Raw genomic sequence first — 27,811 nt, 5'->3', positions numbered from 1 at the left:
ATGTTTCAGGATGTTATGACTTTTATCGTATTATGAACAGTCAAATTAATTGAACATTCTGTTACAATTGCAATATAATGTTTTGGGTATGTGCTTTTATTTTACTGTGTAAACACTACTTGGAAGTGGTAGTAATCTTTGATCTTTGTACAAATCTAATATTTTTACTGATTGAAAATGTTCTGGTAGTAAAAGTCTATGTGCTTAGAGTTTTAAGATTTAATTCATTTAACTGACCTGATAAAGCTGAACCCCAATTAAATGTGGAAATAATAATTCTTGTGTATATCACTCTACACTACTGATATCACGGGGGTATAATCTGGCCTGAGGGGTATGAACTGGCCCAGGCCCTATTCTGTCTCTGCAGTGCTGCTTCTCCCACCTGCAGTGTTGTCAGATTGAATGCAGTGACTGCTAAGCATGCGCGGCCTCTGCTCCATTCATTTCAGTGGGGTGACGGAAATAGCCAAGTACAAGTGCTCAGATATCTCTGGCAATCCTATTGAAAATGAATGGAGAAAAACCGTGCATGCACGACCATCGCTCCATTCAATCTCCTCCTTACTGTTGCGGGGTTTCCACTGGAGGACTTCTGTGCAGTGTGAATAATGAGGACTTCTTTACACTGCCCTGAAGACCCTCTGTTAAAAGAAATAGAGAACAACGGTAGCTGGTGGCCGGGCCTAAAGCTAGCGTGCATGCGCTCCTGAGATCCCTGACACCAGGGAAAGAAAGACGTAAGAAGGGCTCAATGGTGTAGGTGGTTGCTTTCCCTGGCAAGAAGCAGTAAACATTTAGAGGGCATAGAAATCAATATCCAGAAAACGGAACATGTTGGGAATAAACATTTTACTTGTGAGTGCTTTGTTTTATGATTTAGAACACATTAAAACAGGATTCCCGAGATGGGACTACCCCTTTAAGCAGCAAACTCACGGTCTGCTATTCGGGAGAACAGTGACTTCTCCTTGGGCAGGTTGGTTCCTTCTTTCTTCTTCATGCTAGTGTAGAAGTCATTTAACATTTTCTGCTGGAAGATGATTACTTTCACCGTCTGAAGATGCTGGGCAGATTTTGACTTGGCAAATTCTGTTACAGCTTCTAACATGATATCAGCCACCACAGCCGAGGACAGATTGCGCCAACCTGTGCCACCAAAAGCAATATTATCAGAATTAATTTTAGAGACTTCTCAATAACAAAGTTACATGTAGGGAAATTTCGCACATTGCACCAAATTCTTGAAAATGTCAGAACCCCCTATATAAAGACAATTCTCCTCTATGTGCCATCTCATGGCTCGTATCTATTCACACTAGGTCATAACATACAATTTTAAGTAAATCCAATGTATGTTACAGCTCTTTTTAGTCATGACAGTGCCAAGATCTCGTGAACAATTTGGCGCATGCCACTCACAGCACTTTAATTTTGGTGCAATTTACATTTCTGGCAGAACCTGTCGATTTTGTAGATTGCAGCAGTCTTGAAAATGGCACAACTCTCTGTAGTTATGAAAGTAACAAGGTAACATTGGGGCGATAGGTCAGCACTGAATACTAGATCCCAAGCAGAACATTGTATTGGCCTTTAGGGTGACTACCCACTAGCGTGGACGCCTCCAGGAAGTGATTACTTTGACTGGTTCATCCAGCGCTCCTCAGCCAATCAATGCAGCGCTTGCACCAATGCAAGGGCTGTGATTGGTTCATCGAGCTCTGTATTGATTGGCTGAGCAAAGTTTGAAGAACCAATCACGTTGTGGAGGCGGGATTTATAAATTGGCCAATCAATGCCGCGGTTCAACGGTCTCTTTGAATATATTACAGTTGCTTTAGGTTCTCTTCCATTGCATTACTGTTCTTGTAGGTACTGGCTGAAGTTTATCTATTACTTTCTTTTCTCTTTGTATAAATTATAGAAATTGTGGTTACTCACACTTTCTCTCCTTCCCTCCACACTGTTTTTCAGCTTATGCTCCTTTCTCTTAGCACACCATCTCTCATCTCCTTCAGCTCCAAATAAAACTCTGTCTAGAACTCCTGATCTCAACTCCTCCCCTCTCTTTTATACTAGTCCCCATTGAACAACCTGTGCGTAGGAGCTTTCTACCTATCACAGACTGCTTACCTCCTGGTTACCTGACTCAAACTTCTAGATTAGTTTGCACTTGTAAGAGGAACGTGTGGTTGACCAACATTTAATTTAAATTGACATTAGAAAAATAACATCTTTATTCTTTAATTACATCTCCTTAGAGTCCACAGGCTATTTATGGAGGGTACAAATCCTGTACACTACACCACTATATAAGAGACATTTCTCCTATATGTGCTATCTCATAGCTCATATCCATTCATTCTAGGTCATAGCATGTTGCGTCTTTTTTTTAGCCATGAAAGTGCCAGGAAATGGTGAACAATTTGGCGCATGCCACTCACAGCACTTTCATTTGGTGCAATGTGCATTTCTGGCAGAACCTGCTTAATCTCCCCCAATAAAACAATCCTTTCTTCGCTTCATTTCATAATTATCAAAAAAAACAACATAAGTATGATGGAAGTCAAACCTGTCCCTATGGCAGGAAATGCGACTGATGAGGCCTGGAGGTTCTCGCACTCCATGAGAGACTCCGTCATAAAGTCTTTGATGCCTTGTGCTGAACTTCTGCCGATAACATGGAGAATATGTTGGCAGAGGAGATTTCCACCCTTGGTAGTGATATGGCTTCTCTTGTTTTGGGGTGCTGGGGATACAAACATTGATGACATGAGTAATGATGTCATTACACTGTTGCAGCATTAATGATGGCCTGTGGAGACAGAGATAATGTAACAAGCAGGAAATCTTGCTTCCAGCACTAAATCGGATGCAGATCCTCCTACTGCATGTATGCTCATTTGTATGGCCGGAGGCTTCTGTATAACTATATCAATAATGCTAAAATCAGATCAGTCATGTTAGTTCAAAGATAAATCACGTACCACAACATATAGTTTGTCTATCATGCTGAAATGAAACTCCGGTATCAACGTCTATACATTTTTAAGCTTGATTCCTATTAGTGCAACTTTCTTAGTCCACACACGAGTGCAGTATTATTGTATTATGTCGCCACCGGAATTAGGGGTGGTGAAATAACACAGCACTGTTAAAAAATTTTAACGCCCCCAGCTTGTGATTGGCTGGGGGCGCGTTTTATCGCCAATGTGCCGTGGAGCATGGGAATACACTGTAAGCGGGGGACCGGCCATCACGGAGCAGACAGCCGACTGGCGGGACACACTTCTGGCAGCCGGGAAGGAGGCTTGAGCCGGCAGCCGGACAGGGCGCATCACACAAAAGCCACGCGGGACCCATCACTGATAAGCGACGGAACAAAGACACGCCGTGCGGGACGGAGCATACAGACGCCAGCCGTGTTACCCTGCACATGGAAGGGGTACGGCTTATCCGATGAGACTGATCGCTGCAGCATGTGGATAGATTTTTGCCTGCCCAGCAGGGTTAGCGTTAGTTTTCTTCTTAGGCTTACATTATTAGCTGTAAATGCTGCCATGTTCGGTCTCCTACTCTGGCATAGCACAAAATTCGTTTTATAGGGCACCAAGAACATTTCAGTGAATTTCCTGGGTAGTGGAGCTTAATACACACAGCGCCGCCCTGATGGTGAATAAAAGACACTGTTGACTGACTATCTGCTGACTTCTCCCAGAAAATAAATTATGGCTATTTTTTTTACGGTTTATCTTGTCTCCTGGAGTCCCTTCTTGCCATCAGAGCATCTGCACTGTGTACCACACCACCCTCCAAGGAAAAGGACTCCCCCCCCCCCCCTTTTTTATTTTATTTTTTTCTTCTTATTTATTTTTGCCCGGAGCCGCTTTAGGTCGGTGCCAGGGCTGACGAACTAATCTATTTATTTTTACCACCATACCCTGCCCGACCAACAGGTAGCACTAAAAAAACTAGAGATTTTAATATTATTTGGTTGGTTGCCGCCGTTTTGTGAGGTAAAGCCGCGGAACTGAAGACAAAATAAAGTCCTTATCAGCCATTCATCTAAAAGGCACCCAAAACGTCATAGCGGAGTTTCTGAGCCGACAGAAACTAGACCCAGGGAAAAGATCTCTGAACATGAAAGTTTGCATTCAGTTAATGACCTCTTTGCCGCAAGGAGGAACCTAAAGTGCCACAGGTTAATCTCCCTAAACCGAGCAGACGACTCCCGGGAACTGGATGCACTCTCCTAAGAATGGAACATGGACTTGGCCTATGCTTCTCCCCCTCTCCCCTTTATGTCCCTACAAAAGATCCAAAACTGCCAGACCAGGGTAAACTTCATCACCCCAGCATAGACACAAAGACTAGTTCCCACTGATGTCATGGCTTGGCTGCTGAAAGGCGAAGATTGAGAGACCAAGAACTGTTGTCCAAGGTAATAACCATTCTCTCCTGATCTGTGTCGCAGAAGCAAAATATAAAAGCGTTGAGAGGCGGGAAAAGAGCAGACAGTGACTAGAGGGAGGGAGAAGGAGGGTGGAAGGAGGTCTGCAGCCATCTTATTGGCTTGCACCCCTGTTCTGTCACTTGAGAAGCTACTGAAGCTTTCTGCAAACCCATGTTAGCTGATCATTAACCCACTACTCTGAGGGAAGCCTGCAGTCATACTCAAGACCTAAAATCCTTGCAAGCAGTGCCTTTCTTCTATGCTTCCACTGAACAGCCAGGAAAGCCACAGCACCACAAGGTACAAACATCAGAGAACCTCCAGACGGTCCAACTGAATGAGTACTGGAAAATTTCAGTTCATGTTGCAGGCTGGCATTTACTGTTATTTGGGTCAAAAAGGGGTTTACCCTTACCTCATGTTCTGCCAAGCCAGGGCTTATCTAACCATGTACCAAGGTTTAAATTGTGTTTATACGAGTTCTACTGTCTAAGATGTTTGCAAAATGCATTGTTCAATAGTAAATGGTGTGCCTGCAGTTTACTCCAACATGTTAGGTAAAGGGTTACCGCTGGGGGCACTGGCGGCCGGCGGTTGTGCTCAGCTCCTCCTGATGCCGTGGATGGCAGCGCGGGCGGCTTCGGTTGGGGTTCCCCCGTGTTTATGGTTGCCCGTTCCCGCCGGCGACGTGTTCCCAGCTGCACTTGGGAACGCCCTCCCTCGGGTCAGCCGCGTGGCTCTCTGTATAGTACACGGCCCCGGGGACAGCCGGTCCTATCATCTCACCTATCTGTGTGTCACCTTTCCCCGCCCTGTCTGGGCCGGGACTTTCACATATCAGGCTGCTGAGTACTAGCAGAGGTTGCCAGTGTTTGGTTAGACTTAGCTTTGCTAGCACCCACATATACTGTTCCTGACTGTTTGTTCTTTGACCCATTTTCTGCCTTTGACTCTGCTCCTGTCCTAGTCCTTTTGCACTGCACACGAGCCTCCCCGGTTTTGACTTGGTTTACCCTGACTACTTTCTATTTCACCCTCGGTCGTTTTGCTCTCAGTAGATTTTTACCCGGCTGGTTTTGACCTTCCATCTCCTGTCCCTCTTCCTTGGGATCCCTGTCACTAGGTCAGAGCAGGGACTGCTGCCCAGTTGTCACCCTGGGGACTAGCCCAGGGGGGCAAGTAGGTAGGGATACAGGAGTGGGCTGTTGTAGGAAACCCCCCTGGCCATCTGTCCCCTACAAGACATAACACAACATGTGTGTTAGTCTTATTTCTCCACAAAAGTTCCTTAAGGCGCTGGAATCACAATTTCCTAACTTCACCACCCCGACAAATCCTGGCGTATACCTTCTCCTGTGTACAAGATTGTATAGAGCAAACTGCACTCATCGCCACTGTGACACAGCTTCTTAGTCATCCCTCAGAAACCGCTCAGAGAGTGAAGGCCTCTTCCCGCTTGTTGCAGGTTGCACCTACAGAACCTAGATGTTAGACGTGCAGTCTTAACCTACTTACAGGTCTTACAGACCTTTAGAAGATCCAATTACTTGTTTCTTCAGTTTCTAGGCGAAAACAAAGGGAAAGTGGCTATAAAAGATTTCATTGCCAGATGGATCAAAACATCAATCCAGGAGGTATATAAAGCCAGAGGCCTGCCTTTCTCTGAGGGAATAAGATCCCACTCCACAAGGGCTCTCGCCTCCTCATGGGTCGAAAACAGCGAAGCCTCAATGGAACAAATTTGCAAAACCACAACGTGGTCTACTGTCCACAACTTTTCTAACCATTACTGCTTGGACTTCCATTCTGATAGGGAGCTGGCCATGATCCCCGCCTGATGGTACTGTTATAATTTGCTATTGTCTCCATGTGTGCTCTCAGGATTGACAGAGTGGTAAAACTAGGATTAATTTTACAATTAATCCCTTTTCCATGAGTCCATCAAGACAGCACATATTTACCCACCCTAGTAGATCACTGTATACTATCCCTGTGACATAACAATACATTGTATTTACAGCAGCAATCAAAAGATTAGGCCATGTATCTGTTGTGATAATTTGAAGACACTGGGGAATAGTGGTAATAGGTGGCCTTATGAACTCTCCTCTTTCTATCCCAGTGGGGTCAGAGGGCAACCTCCATGTGTGCTGTCATGATGGACTCATGGAAAAGGGATTAATCATAAAATTAGTCCTAGTTATAAGCGAAGAATTTAAAGACTCGTGTAACCTCTCCCAAATTGCGTCAACGATTTATAGGAGCCTTTCGGATTGCTGCGAGGATTAACTAGGTTTTGTTACACTTGGAACTCCCTAACACTTTTGCTGGAAGAAGTCAGCCACCTTCTCCACCAGTAAAAGTCCAAGGGGAAGAAGAATTGATAGTGGACAAGATTCTGAACTCCAGAATTTGCAAAGGAAAATTACAGTACCTAGTGCAGTGGAAAGGATATGGACCTAAGGAGAACTCATGGGAGCCGGACTGCAATGTGCATGCCCCTAGGCTCACAAGGGCATTTCATAAAATATATCCAGGAAAACAGGCTCCTAGGATGCATGGAGGCCGTCCTGGAAGGAAGGGGTTATTGTCAGGGCTCCAAGTCAGGAACTTCTGTGCCTTTGAGTTATCCAGCTTCTGATAAGCTCCTCTGCTGAATCCCATCTCCTGCTGTTTGCTCTTGGTCCTGTTCCCTGTTTTGGCTCTGCTCTGTTCCTGATTGGATGCTCCATAAAAACCTGGCCTGATGTCTCCCTCATTGCGAGATTATTGTGCTCCCAAGCTTGTACTCAACCTCCAGCTTCTGCCTGCTCCTCCATACTGCATACGGATATACTTGTGTGCTGACCTCTGGTTTCCCTGACTGCTATCTGCCTGCACTGGTCGCAATAAGAGGCTCCAAATCTGAACAAGACCCATGACAAGTGTAATATAATGAAAAGTTATTCACCTTTCTAATGGACAGAGCTCTGCTTGCTGTTACTGAATAGGAACATTCGTTCTTTACATCCAAAGCTGAAAACCCTTTCATGTCTGTGCGCCTATTAAAGTGGATCAGAGCTCTCATTTGTTATGAGCCAGCCCCCTGTGTCACTTTGACATGATCAGTGGAGATTTTGAGCCTTTGAATGTAATTATTAAATGTTTTCATTCTCTTACAGCAAGCTGAAATCTTAAAAATGTTGAAGATGTGAAACACAAAGTCCATTAGAAAGCTGCTCAACTGTTCATCATGCAGTGATAAAATTGTACTTGTCAGGTTGTTTTTGAAGAGTCTGGTTTAGTAGATGTGTCGGTCCCTTATTTTTTAAATTTGTGATTCGCTCCTAAAAACATGTAAAGCCGCATTGTATAAACCGCGCCGATCATGGCAACTCCCTGTAGATGCCCTAGAGCCATGAATGGTGTCTTACCAAGCAGAGCGCATTCGTCCTCTACACTCGGCCCTGCAGCTTCCAGGATGCACTTAGAAACGCCTGCAAAAACAAAGATGATTTTATATTAACCCAGCGTATTGCAAAAACAAAGATTTTGCCTTGATAAAACAGCCCCGTTAGTCTACATTCCCCTAGCTATTCCCACATATGGTTTAACATGCCCCCATTAGTCCACCTTGCCACAGTTATTCCTGCACTGGGGGTACCATGTCTCTGTTACATCATAATTCTCCAGCTTTTTCCACATTGCGGGTACTATGTGTAGTGGCCCAGAGTTTGGGGGTCCCCTTCACCAACTCAGAATGCATTATTTATGTGTGTCTTGTGTCGCTGTCGTAAATGTGGAATGCATCAGATATAGGTGTATTAGAGTTTGCAGGCATGAAAGGGTTAATGTCTGGTCATGTCTAGTGTTGTCTGGAAAATGTATCGTTTTGTGTGGTATAAAAGTGTAGTCGTGTGTTAGTGAGAGAGGTCAGAAGACAAAGCAGTCAGAAGAGTAGTTAGGAAGGGTGGTTAGCAATAGATGTCAGAAGTGGGGAGTAAGAAGTCAGGAGAAGGAGTTAAGTAGAGTCGGTGAGAGTTGGAGATGGAGGAAGCAGGAAGGTGGCCTGCTGTTCAGTCTAGGAATCCTCCATGTAACCACTGACCTTGGGAGATTGAAAGCCCAGACATGATGGAAAGGCGTTGGAGTGTAGCGCCATTCCTTTTTTTTATCGGAGTGACTGAGAAAAAACACTATTGAGCGAGAAGGACAAGTGAGTGTATGACGGTAGAGAAAGAGTTTTGCTGGGAGAGAAATCCTTCAGATAACTGTGACTGAGGATGTGCAAATACCCCGAGAATCCTCACTGCTACACTACTGTACGAACTGTTTATTGTTATTTACTGCAAACGTTTAAGCAAATGGACAGGATTGAACGTTCCCAGTTCTTGTTAAAAAAATATACTCTGTGTGTGGACTACTTTATTCTACGTGGGTGATCCACCGCAGAGGATGGAATGTTGGCGTCACAAATGACAAACAGGACTTCAGGTAACTTTGGCTATCTAGTTATGATCTCCCCTTGTCAGTAATGAGGTCGGGTCCCGAGCTACCCTTAGGGAGGAGACAGTAGAGCCCCGTGACAAGGTTTATCCTTCTACCCCGCTGTCTCCTCGGCTGAGGGACCGCTCCTCGGACACTGCACATGCCCCTGTTAGTCCAGTGCATTGTAAATTTTCAGTAAAGTTGCTTCATCCTAGTTTTGGTGCAGGTTACTCATTTTCCATCCTGCACCTTTGGTAGAGCCGGTTGGGTAAATACCTGATTTGAAGTTAAAGGTCTCATTAGCTATGTTGACAATAACATTGGTGTCCTCCTTGGTTATGTCTCCTGTCTTCACTTGGTAAGTGATGGATCCGACTTTCATTTCATAAACTCCCAGATTCGGGATTTTAACTAAGCCATAGAATGCTGCAAAAAACAGAGTGCATGGGATAAGATGAACGAGAAGACATAGGACTGACCTATACATGACCTGCAGGACGTTCACTGGGAAACAAGGACATTTGGGAAACTGCTCAGTACAAATAAATTACTTCTATGGGTGAGTACTAAATTAATATAGGTTTTCTTTTTTTAAATATCTTGCTACATTTGCCGTAGCAACCCACAAAGACCCTGTGATCACTGTCGCTGTAAATCTTGACCGTGGCATGTAAAAGGTTTAACATTGGGCATCGTTGTTTTTTTTGGTCCCCGCTATTAGAAAAGGTGCCACCAGTCGGGGGCCCCAGACAGCCGGGAAACGGTGCCGGAATTCTGATACAGCATCGTGAAAAGGTGCATGCATTAGAAAAAAAGCCCATTACTGGGAGCGTAAAATAGCCTAGGCAAGACTATACCTCTCCAGGCAAGAATATACCTATCTAATGTGGTAGTCAATCTCTAACGATGTCTCTGCAACACAACAAAAGTACCCCTAGTAGATCTCCGATCTACCTCCAGAAAGACGTGTAAATGCCAAGTCCCAGTTCAGACAAACAGCTAAGCCATATCTAGCAGAAGGAGGAATTCTTTACCATTTTCTGGTGGTCATTTTGGCAGAGATAAATGTTAGCGAAATCTCTGACTATTATTACTGGAAAGGAATGAAGAACGGCGTTCACCAACATGTCAAAGCCTGTCAAAAATATTTTGTCATAAATCCCAAAATCAGCAAGGAGGCTCCACCACTCAACACTATACAGGTGCCTGGAAAAGTATGGCGCTTAGTCAGGACACTGATCATTTCAAAAATTTTTCCAGATAAGAGTGCCAAGTCAGTAGCAATTTTTTTGTACTCCGTTATTTGCCACCTTGGCTGTATAAACACTCTAACTAGAGACAGGGACAAGAGTTTGTGATCTCAATCATCGACAACCTGATGGGGCATTTTCAAACAGATCACTGCATTTCATCTGCCTCCCACCCACAAACAAATGGTCAATGGGAATGTAACAATTGAACACTCAAAGAATCTCTTAGTAAGCTTGTCAATGACTGTTGAATGTTCTGTTTGCCTAAAACACATCTGTGCATGCCTCAACAAAGTGAACTCCATTTGAGGTCATGTATGGACAGAATCCCAAGCGTCCTATAGACCTCAAATCCTCAGAAGGTGACACTGTGGACCCCATGCCCCTGATATGCTGGATACACTGACAACCATTCATAAAAGCTCTGCTTAACCATCAGAACCAACATGCACTCTGCTGAGGAACACCAGAAGCATGCCTTTGATCGCCGACACAAGAGCAACAAAGAAATCACTGCTGGTCCCATTGTTTATATCAAGAATGAGTGGCTTAGTTATGGAATCCTTGACCAAGATTTACCAGGATAATGAGGCTTCTCGATCATTCCAGTCCCCTGATGATTGTCCCAATGACTCTACTTTCTCACCAAAGGAATGGCAGCATCCAGGGCGTGGTATAATATAATAATTTATTCCTCCAAAGTCCTGCTACGTTTCGACCCTCTTGGGGTCTTTGTCAAGAGGGTCATGCTTGACAAAGACCCCAAGAGGGTCGAAACATAGCAGGACTTTGGAGGAATAAATTATTATATTATACCACGCCCTGGATGCTGCCATTCCTTTGGTGAGAAAGTGTAACACAGGTACATTGGGGTCTCTGGAGGCTCTGACCCCGAAATTGTGGTGTGCATCCCATGGACTTAATAGTCATCTTTGTACTAGCTTAAAAATCCTGAAGTGTGCTGTGAGTCACATTCAGAGTGAAGTTGTCCCAATGACTCTGCCAATGACTGCCTAAAGCAAAAGACACTCAAAAGACCACTTGAATAACCAGACAATGATGACATCTACATTTCACAGAAACACAAGCAGATGGCCAAGACTTTCAACCCACTACCAAGTTTAAGAAGGAAGTATCTTAGCACCATTCTTGGCCTAACGTTTGCTTAGGTTTGGTACTATGGATGCACAAAGGACTTTGGACAACTACGGCGTACATATAAAACCAAAGTTGATGGGAACTGCTACTTACGAGCCATCAGCCACATCCTGACAGGATCAGAGGACAACCCCTCCCTTCTGAGACACAAAGTCATACAGCACATGAACACTGACTTGACAAATAAACTACAGGACTACTTGAGCCAAAATGTAAATGAATATGTGAAGACTTCTGGCATCTTTCATGATGGAGTCTGGGCACCTGATGCAGAGATCATGGCCACCGCGAATCTGTTGCGTTGCAACATTGTCATCCATACAAAAGTCAATGACTCCATGGATAGTTGACCTATGCCGCAGGCTTCAATCTGCCATCAACAACAGAACATGCAACTTATCTTGAAAACAAGCATGATCATTTTGATGTTGTTATCAGAGTTTAACTCGGAACATTTATATTATAGCAATTTATATTGTAGCAAGTCCTTATAGAATCCCTGATTCTATAAGGACTTGCTAGGTTTAGAAGTTGAAGTTTTAGCCCTTCTTTTGAAAGAAATAGAGCACAACTGTAGCTGGTGGCCGGGCTGAGAGCTAGCGCGCATGCGTTCCTGAGATCCCAGACACTGGGTTAGGAGAAAGAGAGATGTAAGGAATGCTCAATGGTGGAGGTGGTTGCTTACCGTGGCAAGAAGCAGTAAACATTAAGAGGGCAGAGAAAGCAATATCTGCAGAATGGAGCATTTTGCACATAAACATCTAATGAGTGAGTGCATTGTTTTATGATTTAGAACACATCAAAACAGGATTTCCGAGATGGGACTACCCCTTTAAGCAGCGAACTCACGGTATGCTATTCGAAAGAACAGTGACTTCTCCTTGGGCAGGTTGATTCCTTCTTTCTTCTTCATACTAGTGTAGAAGACATTTAACATTTCCCGCTGGAAGATGATTACTTTCACTTTCTGAAGACACTGGGCAGATTTGGACTTGGCAAATTCTGTTACAGCTTCTAACATGATATCAGCCACCACAGCTGAGGGCACATCGTGCCAACCTGTGCCACCAAAAGCAATATTATCAGAATTAATTGTAGAGACTTCTCAATAACAAAGTTACATGTAGGAAAATTTTGTAGATTGCACCAAAGTCTTGAAAATGGCACAACCCTCTGTAGTTCTGCAAGTAACAAGGTAACGTTGGGGCAATGGGTCAGCACTGAATACTGGATCCCAAGCAGAACATTGTAGACGATGGGTCAGTATGGAATACTAAGTCCCAAGCAGCACATTGTATTGCCCTTTACAGTGATTTTGATGGAACTATTGGGAACTTCTGGAAAAGAAACAGTACATTTTGCAAAGGTGACTTACACCTGTGGATCTCTGTCTTCCTCCTGCAAGAAACTTAAAATGAAAACATTACGTAACCATTTCAACATTTATTCTGTACAATCTCCTGCACATTTCTTAAACGTTACATTAAACAGTTTCTTTTAGCAGTATTTAAGTTAACCCTCTGGAATCCAATTTTGGATTCAGGGTTTCCTAGGGGGCTTTCTCTTTCTGCCATTTTTACAATGGCGCCATCTGCTGGCTAGAGCCAGTACTGCAGTATGGGACATGCTGGAGAGGCCCCTGACAACAGAGCGGCCAGTAATATACAGTAAGAATACCCTGCCGGACGTCTTCCGACATCGAAGCTGTACAGCCTTCAATCAGAATGTCTTCAGACGTCAGACAGTGGATTGGAAAGGGTTAAATATGAAAATGTCCATATCAAAGAGTCCTATAACAATGAAGTGAAAAATTCTTCATCTGTGAACGTTGCCAGCCATTTTAAAACTGTTCACTTCTGAGCTTCGTCTCCGTGTGCAGGTCAGTGCGCACAGTCCATATTTAAATAACTATATCTGGAAGAATGATGTAACAAATGAAAGGAACACCCTTGGAAAACAAAAGTCTCTAAGGGTGGTGTTTCCTTAAGCAAGCAGATGAAGAAATGGCTCCACAACAAACGTGTCCATAAAGTCTTAGATGAACACAGTTTGCTCAATCTGAAGGGAGTCTCTTTCTATAACAAAACTGGTGCTTGAACGGAACGGGAATCTATTATTGGGACACAAAATATGAACAATTATTCAGATAGTGTTAGGTTGTGCATCTGGGACTTGTGGTTCTACAGGTTTCCATGAGCACAGCTTCACATGTGAGGGTTAATTGAGTTGGTTGGGTGTGTTGTTTCTCCAGCCATTCCCCCTGGTCTGCTGCACATATATACCAGCATCTCATGGTAGTAGAGGTTGGTCATTTTACTGATTTTACTCTGTTGTTGCACGCTGTCTTAATCCCACTCAGAGCTGGAGTTATATATGCTTGTCTGAAGTGTCGCTCTCATCTTCCCTGAGAGGACACCTGTTGTCCCTCCCTTCCTTGCGTTCTGGGGTGTGTGCATTGAATAGTGTGTGGTATGGTGACCGCTCAGGTATATACACTTACAGGTTTCTCCCTATCCCTTTGCAGGTGTGGCTTCCAGACGTCTGATGTCTTATGAATATGTCAGATGGGTGATGCCTGACACTGTTCCATGTATGTCAGCATGGTGGCTGACTCTGTATCCCCATTGGTGTGGGGACACTTGGACTAGCTATGGTTTACTATCTGTATACATGTGAGTTCTTGGTGGGTTTCCTGTTCTATGTGGTATGCATTACCTGGTGTGTTGATGTGAACAATGACTGGTTCTGTATGTCTGTGCAAGTGGCCAGACATGAAGTGTGAACTGTTGTGTTCTGTGTTCAGTGTGTGTGAACAGTGTCATGTTCTGTGTTTTGTACACATCTCCAGGTTCCTAATCAGGGATAGCCAGGTCCCAGACGAATACAGTGGCGCTGTCCTTATCAGGACAATCACCCTGCTTTTAGGCAGGGATTCCCCACTTTCCCTAATTAGTAAGAGAAAGGTGTCCTTCCATTATTGCCTGGAGAGGTGTAATTTGTGCTGCAAGAGTATTTACGGTTTTATTAGGACACCATCTTGCATCCATGCTGAAGCGTGGCGCTTTAGTGCGCTGCATTGACATAACAGATATCATGGCTCAACTTTCCAGGAGTCCATTTTGGTTTCTTTAGTGACAGCTATTCCTCCTACTGGAGTTCCAACCTGCTATGCCTTTCTGGTTGGGGTGACAATGGAGTCCAAAAGGCCGACGGTGCTAGAGGATTTTAGAATGGCTGAATCACATTGGCAGCCCAGGGTCCTTTAGTGCCTTCCATCCTTTGGTAATACACAATCTCATCAAAGTATACCTTATATAACCATGTTGGAATCTCAGGTCTTTTCACATCTTCGGAACAGAAATGAAATCCCCGTTGTCTTGCTCTCAGATAAACCAGTATCCTTTCCCTTCACAAAAGGCAATCACAATCCCCATTTTCAGCTGTCTATAGTATGATTCCTCTCCTGTATTCGGAAGTACTATGGTCTCACATTTCAGCTTTTAGAAATACTCTCTTCTTAACCGTCTCAAAGTTGAAGGGACAAAGAAAGATGGGTGCATAGTGGCCAAGAGAGTCAGCTGACCAGGTTTCTCTGATGGGTCATCATACATAGACGTGATCATATTTTCCTGAGATTTAGGCTGCTTTCACATAAGTGACAAAATCACATGATTTTCTCGCGATACAATATGACTACAAATCGTATGTATGTGAAGCCCATGATTTCCAATGGGTTGCTTCACATTTACAGTATTTTCTCTGATGCTATGTTGATGTTATTCCATGCTCCATATTTGAGCAATTTGCAATTTTTTTGTATCCCATAATTCCCTATGGTGCCTCTTTCTTTATCGCATTGCATCTCACGAACTAGCGATTTTTGTACAATGCAATACATTTCCCTACCCCCAAAAATAAGCCCTAGCTACATTCCCTGAAAAAAAAAAAAAAGAATACTTACCTAGCAGTTTCGGTATGGGTCCTCCTGCTGCTCTCCAGAGCTCCGCTGAGCACCCTGCAGTCCTCGTTCGCTCACAGAAGATCACTTCCTGGTCGCAGGATTCAAAAATCCCGCCTCCAGAGTTGGCTGAGCAGGGTTTGAAGAACCAATCACATTGTGGAGGCGGGATTTATGAATTGGCCAATCAATGCCGCAGTTCAGTGGTTCTCTTGGAATATATTACAGTTGCTTTAAGTTCTCTTCCATTGCATTACTGTTCTTATAGGTAATCGCTGAAGTTTACATATTACTTTCTTTTCTCTTCATATAAATTATAGAACTTGTGGGTACTCACACTTTCTCTCCTTTCCACTGCACTGGCTCTCAGCTTTTGCTCCTGTCTCCTAGCACTCCATCTCTCTTCTCTTTCAACTGCAACTAAAACTCCTGATTTCATCTCCTCCCCTCTCTTTTATACTAGTCCCCATTGAACAACCTGTGCATAGGACCTTTCTACCTATCACAGGCTGCCTGCCTCCTGGTTACCTGACTCAAACTTTTAGATTAGTTTGCACTTGTAAGAGGAACGTGTGGTTGACCAACATTAAATTTGAAGTGACATTAGAAAAATAACATTTTCATTCTTTAATTACATCACCTTAGAGTCCCAGGCTATTTTTGGAGTGTACAAATCCTGTACACTACACCAGTATATAAAGACATTTCTCCTCTATGTGCTATCTAATGGCTCATATCCATTCACTATAGGTCATAGCATACATCTTTAAGTAAATCCAATGTATGTTACAGCTTTTATAGTCATGAAAGTGCCAGGAAATGGTGAACAATTTGGCGCATGCCACGCACTGCACTTTCATTTTGGTGCAATATGCATTTCTGGTAGAACCTGCTTAATCTCCCCCAATGAAACAATCCTTTCTTCGCTTCATCTCATAATTATCACAACAAAAAAACATAAATATGATGGAAATCAAACCTGTTCCTATGGCTGGGAATGCGACTGATGAGGCGTGGAGGTTCTCGCACTCCATGAGAGACTCCATCATAAAGTCTTTGATGCCTTGTGCTGAACTTCTGCCGATAACATGGAGAATATGTTGGCAGAGGAGATTTCCACCCTTGGTAGTGATATGGCTTCTCTTGTTTTGGGGTGCTGTGGATACAAACATGACATGAGTAATGATGTCATTAGACTGTTGCAGCATTAATGATGGGCTGTGGAGACAGAGATAATGTAACAAGCAGGAAATATTGCTTCCAGCACTAGATCGGATGCAGATCCTCCTACTGCATGTATGCTCATTTGTATGGCTGGAGGCTTCTGTATAACTATATCAATAATGAGAAAATCAGATCAGCCATGTTAGTTCAAAGATAAATCACGTACCACAACATATAGTTTGTCTATCATGCTGAAATGAAACTCCAGTATCAACATCTATAAATTTTCAGGCCCGATTCCTATTAGTGCAACTTTCTCAGTCCGCTGGTGCTAGGGCTGGCATCACAAACTAATGTATTTATTTTTACCACCATACCCTGCCCGACCAAGAGGTAGCAATAAAAAAACTAGAGATTTTAATTTTATTTTGTATCCTGTCAGTTGCCAGCACTTTGTGAGCTAAAGACGCGGAGCCACCACCGCCATTAACTCAGACACCTCGCCACCCCGGTGTGCACCACACCAGTTGCTTCAGAGGAACGCTTTTTTTGGTATTACTCCACTTTGGTTTTAGTTACCAAACCCAACGGTTCCTTTCAAGCCATATTTAATTTAAAGTCCCTTAATCAGTACATTTCTGAGTTCAAGTTTAAAATGGAGATGGTCAGATCCACAATTCTCCTGATTAATTGAGGCAGTGTCATGTACACAATTGACCTCAAAGACGCATACTACCATATCCCCACCAACCTGACATACCAAAAATATCTTGGATTTGCGGTTAAAATGGAATAAAAAAAATTCTGTTTTTAGTTTGTCTGCCTGCCCTTTGGTATATATATCCACTGCACCTAGAGTGTTTTTCAAGGCAATGATTGAGCTGATAGGCTATCTCAGGGGAATAGAAATGAACATCATTCCTTACCTAGATGACCTACTAATTATTTCAGATAGCCCCGATTCTATGGGGAGTCACATGGGTCAGACAGTTAAACTTCTATCCGAGCTAAGTTGGCTTATTAACTTTGAAAAATGTAGCCTAAACCCGGACACTCAAGAAATCTTTCTTGGGGTACTCTTCGACTCATTTGAGGTTACTCCTTTTTACCTCAAAAAAAAAGGGAGGATATCATCCATTCCATTAGGAGATTTAAGGAAAAAGACTCTAGCCATGAGGGTAATAGACCAGATGAATGCTTGTCTGCAGTTGGTCCCTTGGGCACAATTCCACTCTAGGCCCCTCCAACAGGAAATCCTGTCTGCATGGGATAGGAGGCAAGTATTATTAGACAAGAAGCTTAAATTATCCACTCGATTGAAAAGTTCTCTAAAATGGTGGCTGTCACCCCAAAACCTTAAAAAGGGGTTCAATGGTCCCTAGCCCAATTTATTTCATAAAGCACCGATGTAAGCCAATCTGGTTGGGGGGCACAGGTGGCAGACAGAGTTCCTGGCTTTCCCACATCTACTCTCAATCCTCAAACACTAGAGAACTTAGAGCAGTATGGGAAATGCTGATACAAACAGAAGAGATAATACTTTGGAAACATCTAAAAATATTCTCCGATGATATTACAACAGTGGCTTTTATTCACCATCAGGGAGGCACCAGACATCCATGTCTCTAACATCTGTTGGGAAGAATATTCTCCTGGGCAGAAGACAAAATAAAGTCCTTGTCAGCCATTCATCTAAAAGGCTCACAAAACATCATAGCAGACTTTCTGAGCCGACAGAAACTAGACCCAGGGGAATGATCTCTGAACACGGAAGTTTTCAGTCAGTTAATGACCTCTTTGCCTCAAGGAGGAACCCAAAGTGCCACAGGTTATTCTCCCTAAACCCAGCAGACACCTCCTGGGCACTAGACGCACTCTCCCAAGAATGGACATGGACTTGGCCTATGCTTTTCCCCCTCTCCCCTTTATGTCTCGAGCCCTACAAAAGATTCAAAACAGCCAGACCAGGGTAAACTTCATTGCCCCAGCATGCACAAAAAGACTCTGGTTCCCACTGATGTCATCACTGACAGTTCAGACCCTGATCTCGCTGCCTCTCAGGCAGGACCTTCTGTCCCAGGGCCCAGTGTTTTGTCAAGAGATCCACAGGATGCAATTGATGGATTGGCTGCTGAAAGGCAAAGATAAAGAGACCAAGGACTGTCCTCCAAGGTAATAAGCACTCTCTTAAAGAGTCAAAAGGGCTCTACCTCCACTATATACTCTAGGGTATGGGGGAAATTCCATAACTAGTGCAGATCAGATAGACCATATCTGAGCAACTCAGACTTTGTGAGTATCCTAAATTTTTTCCAAGAAGGCCTAGATAAGGGACTAAATGAGCTTGACAAAGGTGTTTATTCTCACGCCGAAACTCATTGCTCAATTCAATAAAGCATGTATTGATTAATTTCATGCTATTGGAATTATATACCCGTACCCAACGAGCGCGGAGGAACTTTTCCTTTCTCAGTAGATAAGGGACTAAGCCCTGGAACCTTGAGGGTACAGGCTGCGGCCCTTAGTTTTTTCTTTGACACCAAGCTAATAGAGAACAGGTGGGTCCACAGATTTCATAGAGGGGCAGATAGACTCAAACCCTTCATTAGGAAATTGGTTCCCTCCTGGGACCTTAACCTAGTGTTAGACAGTCTCTGCGAACCTCCCTTGGAGCCCATACAATCAGTATCACTAAAAACCTTGACTATTAAAGTGTTCTTTTGGAAGCAATCACAACTGCCAGACGGATTGGGGAGATACAGGCATTGTCCTGTAGAGAACCCTATTTAAAAGTGCTTGATGACAGAATAGTCATAGAATGGTAGAGTTGGAAGGGGCCTCCATGGTCATCGGGTCCAACTCCTTGCTCAGTGCAGATTCACTAAATCATCCCAGACAGATATTTGTCCAGCCTTTGTTTGAACACTTCCATTGAAGGAGAACTCACCACCTCCTGTGGTAACCTGTTCCACTCATCGATCACCCTCACTGTCAGAAATTTTTTTCTAATATCTATAATTTGTGTCTCCTCCTTTTCAGTTTCATCCTATTGCCTCTAGTCTTTCCTTGAGATTAGATTCCTCTTTTCTTCCTAAATAGGTATGAACATTCCACATGGAACAGGAAGTAATCATTCCTTCTGTCAAGACTGTAAAAATGACAAAGAAAGGTGCCAATGTAGTGACCTGAAGTATGCAAGTATGTCACTACAGTAAAAATACCTAACTGCAAGTCAAGAGCAACTGTCCTATCTACAGCTCATTTAGCAAAGGGTAAATGATGCTGGATTTAATTTACTAGAAAGATGGGGCCAGGATAGGGAACTAAATAGTTAATTTAGCTTAGTCATTTTTATTTTACTACAATTGTAGAAGGACCTGTCAAGAATTTTCTATATACACCAAGGACCTTCCACTGTTATTGGCCCACCTGACCAGAAAAAGAAAGGAGCTCTTCCTCTAACACGTGTGTTAGTCTAGTTTCTCCATAAAAGTTCCTTTAAATCAGGCACTGGCATCACGCTTTCCTAATTTTCCCACCCCACCAAATCTTGTTGTATACCTGCTCCTGTGTACTAGATTGTATAGAGCAAACTGCACTCATTGCCATCCCTCAGAAACTGCTCAGAAAGTGCAGGCCTTTTCCTGCTTGTCGTAGGTTGCACATCTAACATCTAGGTTATGTAGGTGCAGTCTTAACATACTTACAGGTCTCACAGACCTTTAGAAGATCTAATAACCTGTTTCTTCAGTTTCAGGGCCAAAACAAAAGGAAAGCGGCTTCGAAAGATTCCATTGGCAGATGGATCAAAACATAAATCCAGGAGGCATATAAAGCCAGAGACCTGCCTTTCTCTGAGGGGATAAGAGCCCACTCCGCAAGGGCTCTTACCTACTCAAATACAGTGAAGCCTCAACAGAACAAATTTGCAAAACCACAATGTGGTCTAGTGTTCACACCTTTTCTAACCATTACCGCTTGGACCTCCATTTTCCTAGTGAACTGGCCTTTGGGCAGAAGGTCCCCCAGGCCATGGTCCCCAACTGATGGTACCGTTATAATTTGGTATTGCCTCCATGCGTGCTGTCATGATGAACAGAATGGTACAACTAGGATTAATTTTACCATTAATCCCTTTTCCATGAGTCCATCATGACAGCACATATTTACCCACCCTAGTAGATCACAGTATACTATCCCTGTGACATAACAATACGTTGTATTTACAGCAGCAATAAAAGATTAGGTCATGTATCTGTTGTGATAATTTGAAGCCACTGGAGAATGGTAGCAGTAGGTGGCCTTATGAACTCTCCTCTTTCTATCCCAGTGGGGTCAGAGGGCAACCTCCATGTGTGCTGTCATGATGGACTCATGGAAAAGGGATTAATGGTAAGATTTATCCTAGCTATCAATGAAGAATTTAAAGACGCGTGTAACCTCTCGCAAATTGAGTCAATGATTTATAGGAGCCTTTCGGATTGCTGCGAGGATTAACTAGGTTGCGTTCCATTTGGAACTCCCTAACACTTTTACTGGAAGAAATCAGCCACCTCCTCCACCAGTAAAAGTCCAAGGGGAAGAAGAATTTATAGTGGACAAGATTCTGAACTCCAGAATTTGCAAAGGGAAATTACAGTACCTAGTGCAATGGAAAGTATATGTGCCTAAGGAGAACTCATGGGAGCCGGACTGCAATGTGCATGCCCCTAGGCTCACAAGGGCATTTCATAAAAAGATATCCAGGAAAACAGGCCTCTAGGATGTCCAGAAGCCATCCTCGAAGGAAGGGGTTATTGTCAGGGCTCACAATCAGGAGCTCCTGTGCTAAAGGTGGCGGCTCTACCTTTGAGTTATCAAGCTTCTGATAAGCTCCTCTGCTGAATCCTGTCTCCTGCTGTTTGGTCTTGGTCCAGTTCCCTGTTTTGGCTCTGCTCTGTTCCTGATTGGACGCTCCATATGAACCCGGCCTGATGTCTCTCTCATTGCGAGATTATTGTGCTCTCAAGCTTGTAGTCAAGCTCCAACATCTGCCTGCTCCTCCATACTGCAGACCGATATACTTGTGTGCCGACCTCTGGCTTTCCCTGACTGCTACCTGCCTGCACTGGTCGCAATAAGAGGCTGAACAAGACCTGAACAAGACCCATGACAAATGTAATATAATGAAAGGTTATTCACCTTTCTAATGGACAGATCTCTGCTTGCTGTTATTGAATAGGAACATTCGCTCTTTACATCCAAAGCTGAAAACCTTTTCATGTCTGTGCGCCTATTAAAGTGTCAGGGATCTGGGGTCCGGGTACAGGAGTCCCTGAAAACAACCCACTACCCCTGTCCCTACCTACTTTCCCCCCTGGGCTAAGCCCCAGGGCGACAACTGAGCGACAATCCCTACACTTACTAGGGAAGCGGGGCACAGGGACCGATACAGACAAACACTGGAAACAAACGAACACAGAGGAGAGTCAGACAGTCCAAGTCGGCAACTGGAGGGTACGAGGTACAAAGGGGTCAGGCAAAGCAAAGTCGGGTCCGAAGTCCGAGGGTCTAGAGCCGGGAGTGCAATCCAAATATGTGGGTGTAGCCTGGAGACAAACATACACTGGCAATGCTGGAAGGAAACAGGCACGTTTAAATGCTGTCAGAACTCCCGCCCAGCAGCTAATTGGGGCGGGGGCCTGCCTGCATCCAGACCCAGACATAAGGCAGCGAGTGCGGAGTCCCAGACATCCAGCAGCAAGTGCAGAACATGGTAATCAGGATGTCATGGCAACGGGGACGGCATCCGCCGCATCTCCAGCAACTCGATAACCCTGAGCACAGGAGCATGCGCCCGGAGCCAGTGTCCGGGACCCCGACGGCTAGGGGAGGTCACCAAGACCGGAACTCCCCTGTGTCGCACCCGATCAGCTCGGGTGATAGGACCGTTGGTGCGGGCACGGAGACCCCGAGAGCCGCTGGTCCTAACATAAAGTGGATCAGAGCTGTCATTTGTTATGAGCCAGCCCCCTGTGTCACTTTGACATGATCAGTGGAGATTTATACCCTTTGAATGTAATCAATAAATGTTTACATTCTCTTACGGCAAGCTGGGATATTAAAAATGCTGAAGATGTGAAACACAAAGTCCATTAGAAAGCTGCTCAACTTTTCATTATGCGGTGATGAAATTGTACTTGTCAGGTTGTTTTTGAAGAATCTGGTTTAGTAGACGTGTCGGTCCCTTGGTTTTTTTGTTTTTTTTAAATTTGTGATTCGCTCCTAAAAACTTGTAAAGCCGCATTGTATAAACCGCGCCGATCATGGCAACTCCCTGTAGATGCCCTAGAGCCATAAATGGTGTCTTACCAAGCAGAGCGCATTCGTCCTTCACACTCGGCCCCGCAGCTTCCAGGATGCACTTAGAGACGCCTGCAAAAACAAAGATGATTTTATATTAACCCAGCGTATTGCAGGAAACAAATGCGACCCCCGTCCTTCCTCTGTACACTGTCATGTGACCTCCATTCCTCTTATGCACACTGTCATGTGACCTCTGTCAGTCCACATTTCCACAGCTATTCCCGTACTGTAGGTAGCATCCACTCATTAGTACGCCTCATCCCAGTTATTTCCGAATTGTGGGTAAAATGGCCCGGTTAGTCTACATCCCCCCAGTTATTCCCACATAGGGAGCAACATGCCCCCATTAGTCCAAATTTCCCCAGCAATTACTACAGAGGTGCTAACATGCCCCCATTAGTCCACATTCCCCAGCTATTCCCACAAAGGGTGTAACATGTCCCCATTATATCACATTCCCCCAGCTATTCCCACATATGGGTTAACATGCCCCCATTAGTCCACCTTGCCACAGTTATTCCTGCACTGGGGGTACCATGCCTCTGTTACATCATATTCCTTCAGCTTTTTCCACATTGCAGGTACCATGTGTAGTGGCCCAGAGTTTGGGGGTCCCCTTCATCATCTCAGAATGCATGATTTATGTGAGTTTTGTGTCGCTGTCATAAATGTGGAATGCATCAGATATATGTGTATTAGAGTTTGCAGGCATGAAAGGGTTAATGTCTGGTCATGTCTAGTGTTGTCTGGAAAATGTATTGTTTTGTCTTGCGTGTTATAAAAGTGTAGTCATGTGTCAGTGAGAGAGGTCAGAAGACACGTCAGTCAGAAGAGTAGTTAGGAAGGGTGGTTAGCAATAGATGTCAGGAGAAGTGAGGAGTAAGAAGTCAGGAGAAGGAGTCAGTGAAGAGAGGTCTGAAAGAGCCAAGTGGAGTCGGTGAGAGTTGGAGATGGAGGAAACAGAAAAGTAGTCTGATGTTCAGTCCAGGAATCCTCCATGTAACCACTGACATTGGCAGAGTGGAAGCCCGGATATGATGGAAACGCGTTGGAGTGTAGCACCATTACTGTATGTTACCGGAGTGACTGAAAAAAAACCCGCTATTGAGCGAGAAGGACAAGTGAGTGTATGACGGTAGAGAAAGAGTTTTGCTGGGAGAGAAATCCTTCAGATAACTGTGACTGAGGATGTGCAAATACCCCAAGAATCCTCACTGCTACACTACTGTATGAACTGTTTATTGTTATTTACTGCAAACGTTTAAGCAAATGGACAGGATTGAACGTTCCCACTTCTTGTTCAGAAAATATACTCTGTGTGTGGACTACTTTATTCTACGTGGGTGATCACCGCAGAGGATGGAACGTTGGCGTCACGATTGACAAACAGGACTTCAGGTAACCTTGGCTATCTAGTTGTGTTCTCCCCTTGTCAGTAATGAGGTCGGGTCCCGAGCTACCCTTGGGGAGGAGACAGTAGAGCCCCGTGACAGAGTTTATCCTTCTACCCCGCTGTCTCCTCGGCTGAGGGACCGCTCCTCGGACGCTGCACATGCCCCTGTTAGTCCAGTGCAGTGTGAATTTCCAATGAAGTTGCTCGATTCTAGTTTTGGTGCAGGTTACTCATTTTCCATCCTGCACCTTTGGTAGAGTCGGTTGGGTAAATACCTGATTTGAAGTTAAAGGTCTCATTAGCTACGTTGACAATAACATCGGTGTCCTCCTTGGTTATGTCTCCTGTCTTCACTTGGTAAGTGATGGATCCGACTTTCATTTTATGAACTCCCGGTTTTGGGGTTTTAATTAAGCCATAGAAAGCTGCAAGAAACAGAGTGCATGGGATAAGATAAACAAGAAGACGTTGGACTGACTTATACATGACCTGCAGGACGTTCACTGGGAAACAAGGAGTGGTAGTCACCAGTGGCTCCTTACATCCAGTATCCACAACTTCAGGTCACCTACAGCTCAAATATCTCATGGTGTTATGTTCTACGTCAATGAAGACGGACTCAAAAAGTAACTTCTGTTACTATCCGCTGACAATATGGAGGATTGATGGGGAGCTGGACACTCAGGAGCTAGAACATGTCTTAGCCCTGTACCCTAAAAACAATGGGGATCCTATAGCAATGGCAACAACATGGCTCCTTTCAGGTGCACTTTCTTTGCAGTCCATGTAAAGACCACATCCCTGTGCAGGTTCTAACCAACTAATAAAAGCGGCAAGACTGAGCTGGAGTGCGCCCTATAGGCTCTGCATGGTCTTCCTCTGCACATATGCTCTTGGATCCTCTCTGGTTCTATAATGAGCTAGTTATGGCATCATGGTGCCTCCAAGGTCTCTTACCTGTGTTTGATTTCGAAGGGGCTTTCTGCTTGGCTCCCGATTTGATCACCTGACTGCTCAGTGCAGGATTTTTGCTCTTTCTTGCACTTTCTTCTCTGTAGAACGTCTACATATAATTGCATAATAATCGTGAGAGACAAACAACAGATTATTTGTTGTATGGGGATAAATGATCGTTTATACCGTTACATGGCTGAACATCGGTGCGCAGCGAACCTCTTAATGCTCGTACAAACAAGCCGATCAGCTGGTGAACAGGCGTTTGCTTGTCTCTTGGCTGATTGTTGACCCGTTTACAAGGCCGAAGATCAGGGAAAGTAACAATCAAGCAAACGCTTCTTGGGCCATGTACAGGCCCTTAAGTTTACATTAACCCCTTAGTGACCAGTGTAGTTTGTTCTTTAAGGACCAAGAAATTCTCATTGTCGCATTGCAAAAGCCATAACTGCGACATTACCATATGAGGGCTTTTTTTCTGGGATGAGTTATATTTTTTACTGGCACCACTCTGGGATACATGTATTGTGCTGTATAACCTTTATTACCATTTTTTGGAGGGAAGGGGCAAGGGCATGAAAAACAGGCCCAGAAATTCCGTCATTGTTATTGGCTTTTGTTTTTACGGCATGATAACTTTCATATCTGAATCAGCAGGATTAATGCAATGACAAGTTTATAGAAATTTTTAAAAAACTTTTGACTACTTTTGCAAATAAATACATGTTTTGAAAGAAAAACAATTAGCCTGGGTTCCCACACAGTGGCGCCGATCCCATTGAAAGCAATGGGATAGCATGCTGCACTTCTGCCACAGCTGTTACAGCTGTGACAGCTGTGGCAGCAGTTCGCGGTATTCTCCCTATCTTTTCAATGAGGGCTACCGCTGCTGCCGCTGGCCCCCTTGAAAAGACTGGCGATATCCCGGAGTCATCCAGTTTTTTTTCTCGCGCTGCGAGGTGAGTGTTTTAACTTGCTCTCGCAGTGCAAGAGAGAAAAAAACGCCAGTGGGTGTCAGCCCTCAAGGAGACGTAAGGCTGAGAGCATTCCATTGCTAGGATAGTGCACAGCATAGGAACCCGCAGCTACCTTGCAATCACGTTAGTGAGGTCAGTTAAAAGGCGTATTGGCTGTCACTAAGGGGTTAACCCAGACCATTGATTTCAATAGGTTCATTCTCAGCTGCCTATTTGTCATATGCCTATGTGAATGCACGCTTAGAGCAGTGTTTCCCAAACTGTACTCCGCGAGAGCTTCTCGGGGGCTCCGACCAGGCTCTAGAGAGGAACAGGAATTGCGGTGGTATATCAATGCAGATCACACAAACCTGCTCCGGTCATGTGATCTGCATTGCTATGCCACCGCAGGTCCTGTTCGTTCATGTCTTCACTCCAGCCTGTCCGGACACTGTTGCAGCGGTGAGTAGAGCGGGACCAATGGCGGGCGTTTAGCAATAGGGCGGAGCCCATTACTACTGGGGGACAGCAATAGGGAGGGGGACACTACTACTGGGGGATAGCAATAGGGGGAAGCCCATTACTACTAGGGCCAGCAATAGGGGGGAGCCCATTACTATCGGGTGACAGCAATAGGGGGAACCCACTACTACTGGGGGACAGAAATAGGGGGGAGCCCATTACTACTTGGGCAGCAATAGGGGTCACTATTACTTCTGGGGCCAATATCGGGGATGCTATTACTACTGGAGCCACCAATATACAGGGTCACTATTACTACTGAGGCCACCAATATAGGGGGTCACTATTACTACTGAGGCCACCAATATAGGGGGTCACTATTAGTACTGAGGCCACCAATATAGAGGGTCACTATTACTATACGGGGTTGATTTGCTGTGGAATTTTCCGTAGCTGTAGCAGCAAAGTAGAAGAGATTTTGAAAATCTCATCCACAGGCTGTGGAAAAAATCTAAACAAAACCCTTGCGGATATTGACATGTAATGATTCCGCAGCATGTTAATTTTAAATATAATGTTTATCAATAGCCCACCCATTGTTCTAGCGTTACTCTGTTTTTTTCTTTTAAATGGCCCTGTCCTTTTTATAACAATGGAGGTAAAAATCATATGTTGTGATAAGCCATGCCCCTAATCCCTCCCTTGACCACACCCTCTGCCCCGCTTTGGGGCTCCATGAGAAACTTTTGCTTCAAAGAGGGCTCCATTGCAGAAAAGGTTTGGGAACCACTGCTTTAGAGAAACAGGAAGGTGAGACTCCAGCGGGCAAATGATCTCAAATTGTATCACTGATCAGTGGAAAAACATCTCCTGGTCAGAAGAAACAAGATTTCTGTTGCCCCGGGAGTCAGAATTTGGCGCAGGCAGCATGAATCGATGACCCCTTCCTGTCAGCCGGTTTGAATATGTCAGCCCTTTCATCTAATGTGCAGCAACTACTAGAAGCTTCTTGTCCGCAGGGGCCGATATACCAGCAGAACAGTTCCATCATCTAGTGGAATTTATGCCACAATGCATTACTGAGGTTCTGAAGACCAAAGGAGGGCCAACACCTTACTGGAGGGAGGGCAGTAATTAATTGAATATTTAATGCTGTACATGTGCAGATATTAATATCAATGGTGATTTAAGTTTGATAATATTTAATGTATACATATATATACATTTTATATATAGTCTTTGCAGGGTGTC

General features: G+C 44.3%; 2 protein-coding genes across 2 annotated transcripts in view; one reads left to right on the top strand and one right to left on the bottom strand.

Moving 5' to 3' along the window:
• Positions 1 to 27,811, top strand: part of LOC136576196 (protein mono-ADP-ribosyltransferase PARP14-like) — a 913,674-nt gene that overhangs the window by 760,171 nt on the left and 125,692 nt on the right. The window lies entirely within an intron of this gene.
• The window catches only part of LOC136577384 (protein mono-ADP-ribosyltransferase PARP14-like), a 65,699-nt gene that overhangs the window by 18,009 nt on the left and 19,879 nt on the right, over positions 1 to 27,811 (bottom strand). The window contains exons 8-16 of the mRNA XM_066577291.1: positions 25,146 to 25,251; positions 24,464 to 24,613; positions 22,802 to 22,864; positions 16,266 to 16,442; positions 12,178 to 12,387; positions 9,197 to 9,346; positions 7,867 to 7,929; positions 2,573 to 2,749; positions 940 to 1,149 (exon numbers count right to left, since the gene is read on the bottom strand). Coding sequence (XP_066433388.1) covers positions 940 to 1,149; positions 2,573 to 2,749; positions 7,867 to 7,929; positions 9,197 to 9,346; positions 12,178 to 12,387; positions 16,266 to 16,442; positions 22,802 to 22,864; positions 24,464 to 24,613; positions 25,146 to 25,251 — 1,306 coding nt within the window. The remainder of the gene's footprint in view (positions 1 to 939; positions 1,150 to 2,572; positions 2,750 to 7,866; positions 7,930 to 9,196; positions 9,347 to 12,177; positions 12,388 to 16,265; positions 16,443 to 22,801; positions 22,865 to 24,463; positions 24,614 to 25,145; positions 25,252 to 27,811) is intronic.

This window comes from Eleutherodactylus coqui, chromosome 8 (genome assembly GCF_035609145.1).
Source record: "Eleutherodactylus coqui strain aEleCoq1 chromosome 8, aEleCoq1.hap1, whole genome shotgun sequence".
Classification (NCBI taxonomy): Eukaryota; Metazoa; Chordata; class Amphibia; order Anura; family Eleutherodactylidae; genus Eleutherodactylus; species Eleutherodactylus coqui.
This window is presented reverse-complemented; position numbering and strand designations above follow the sequence as displayed.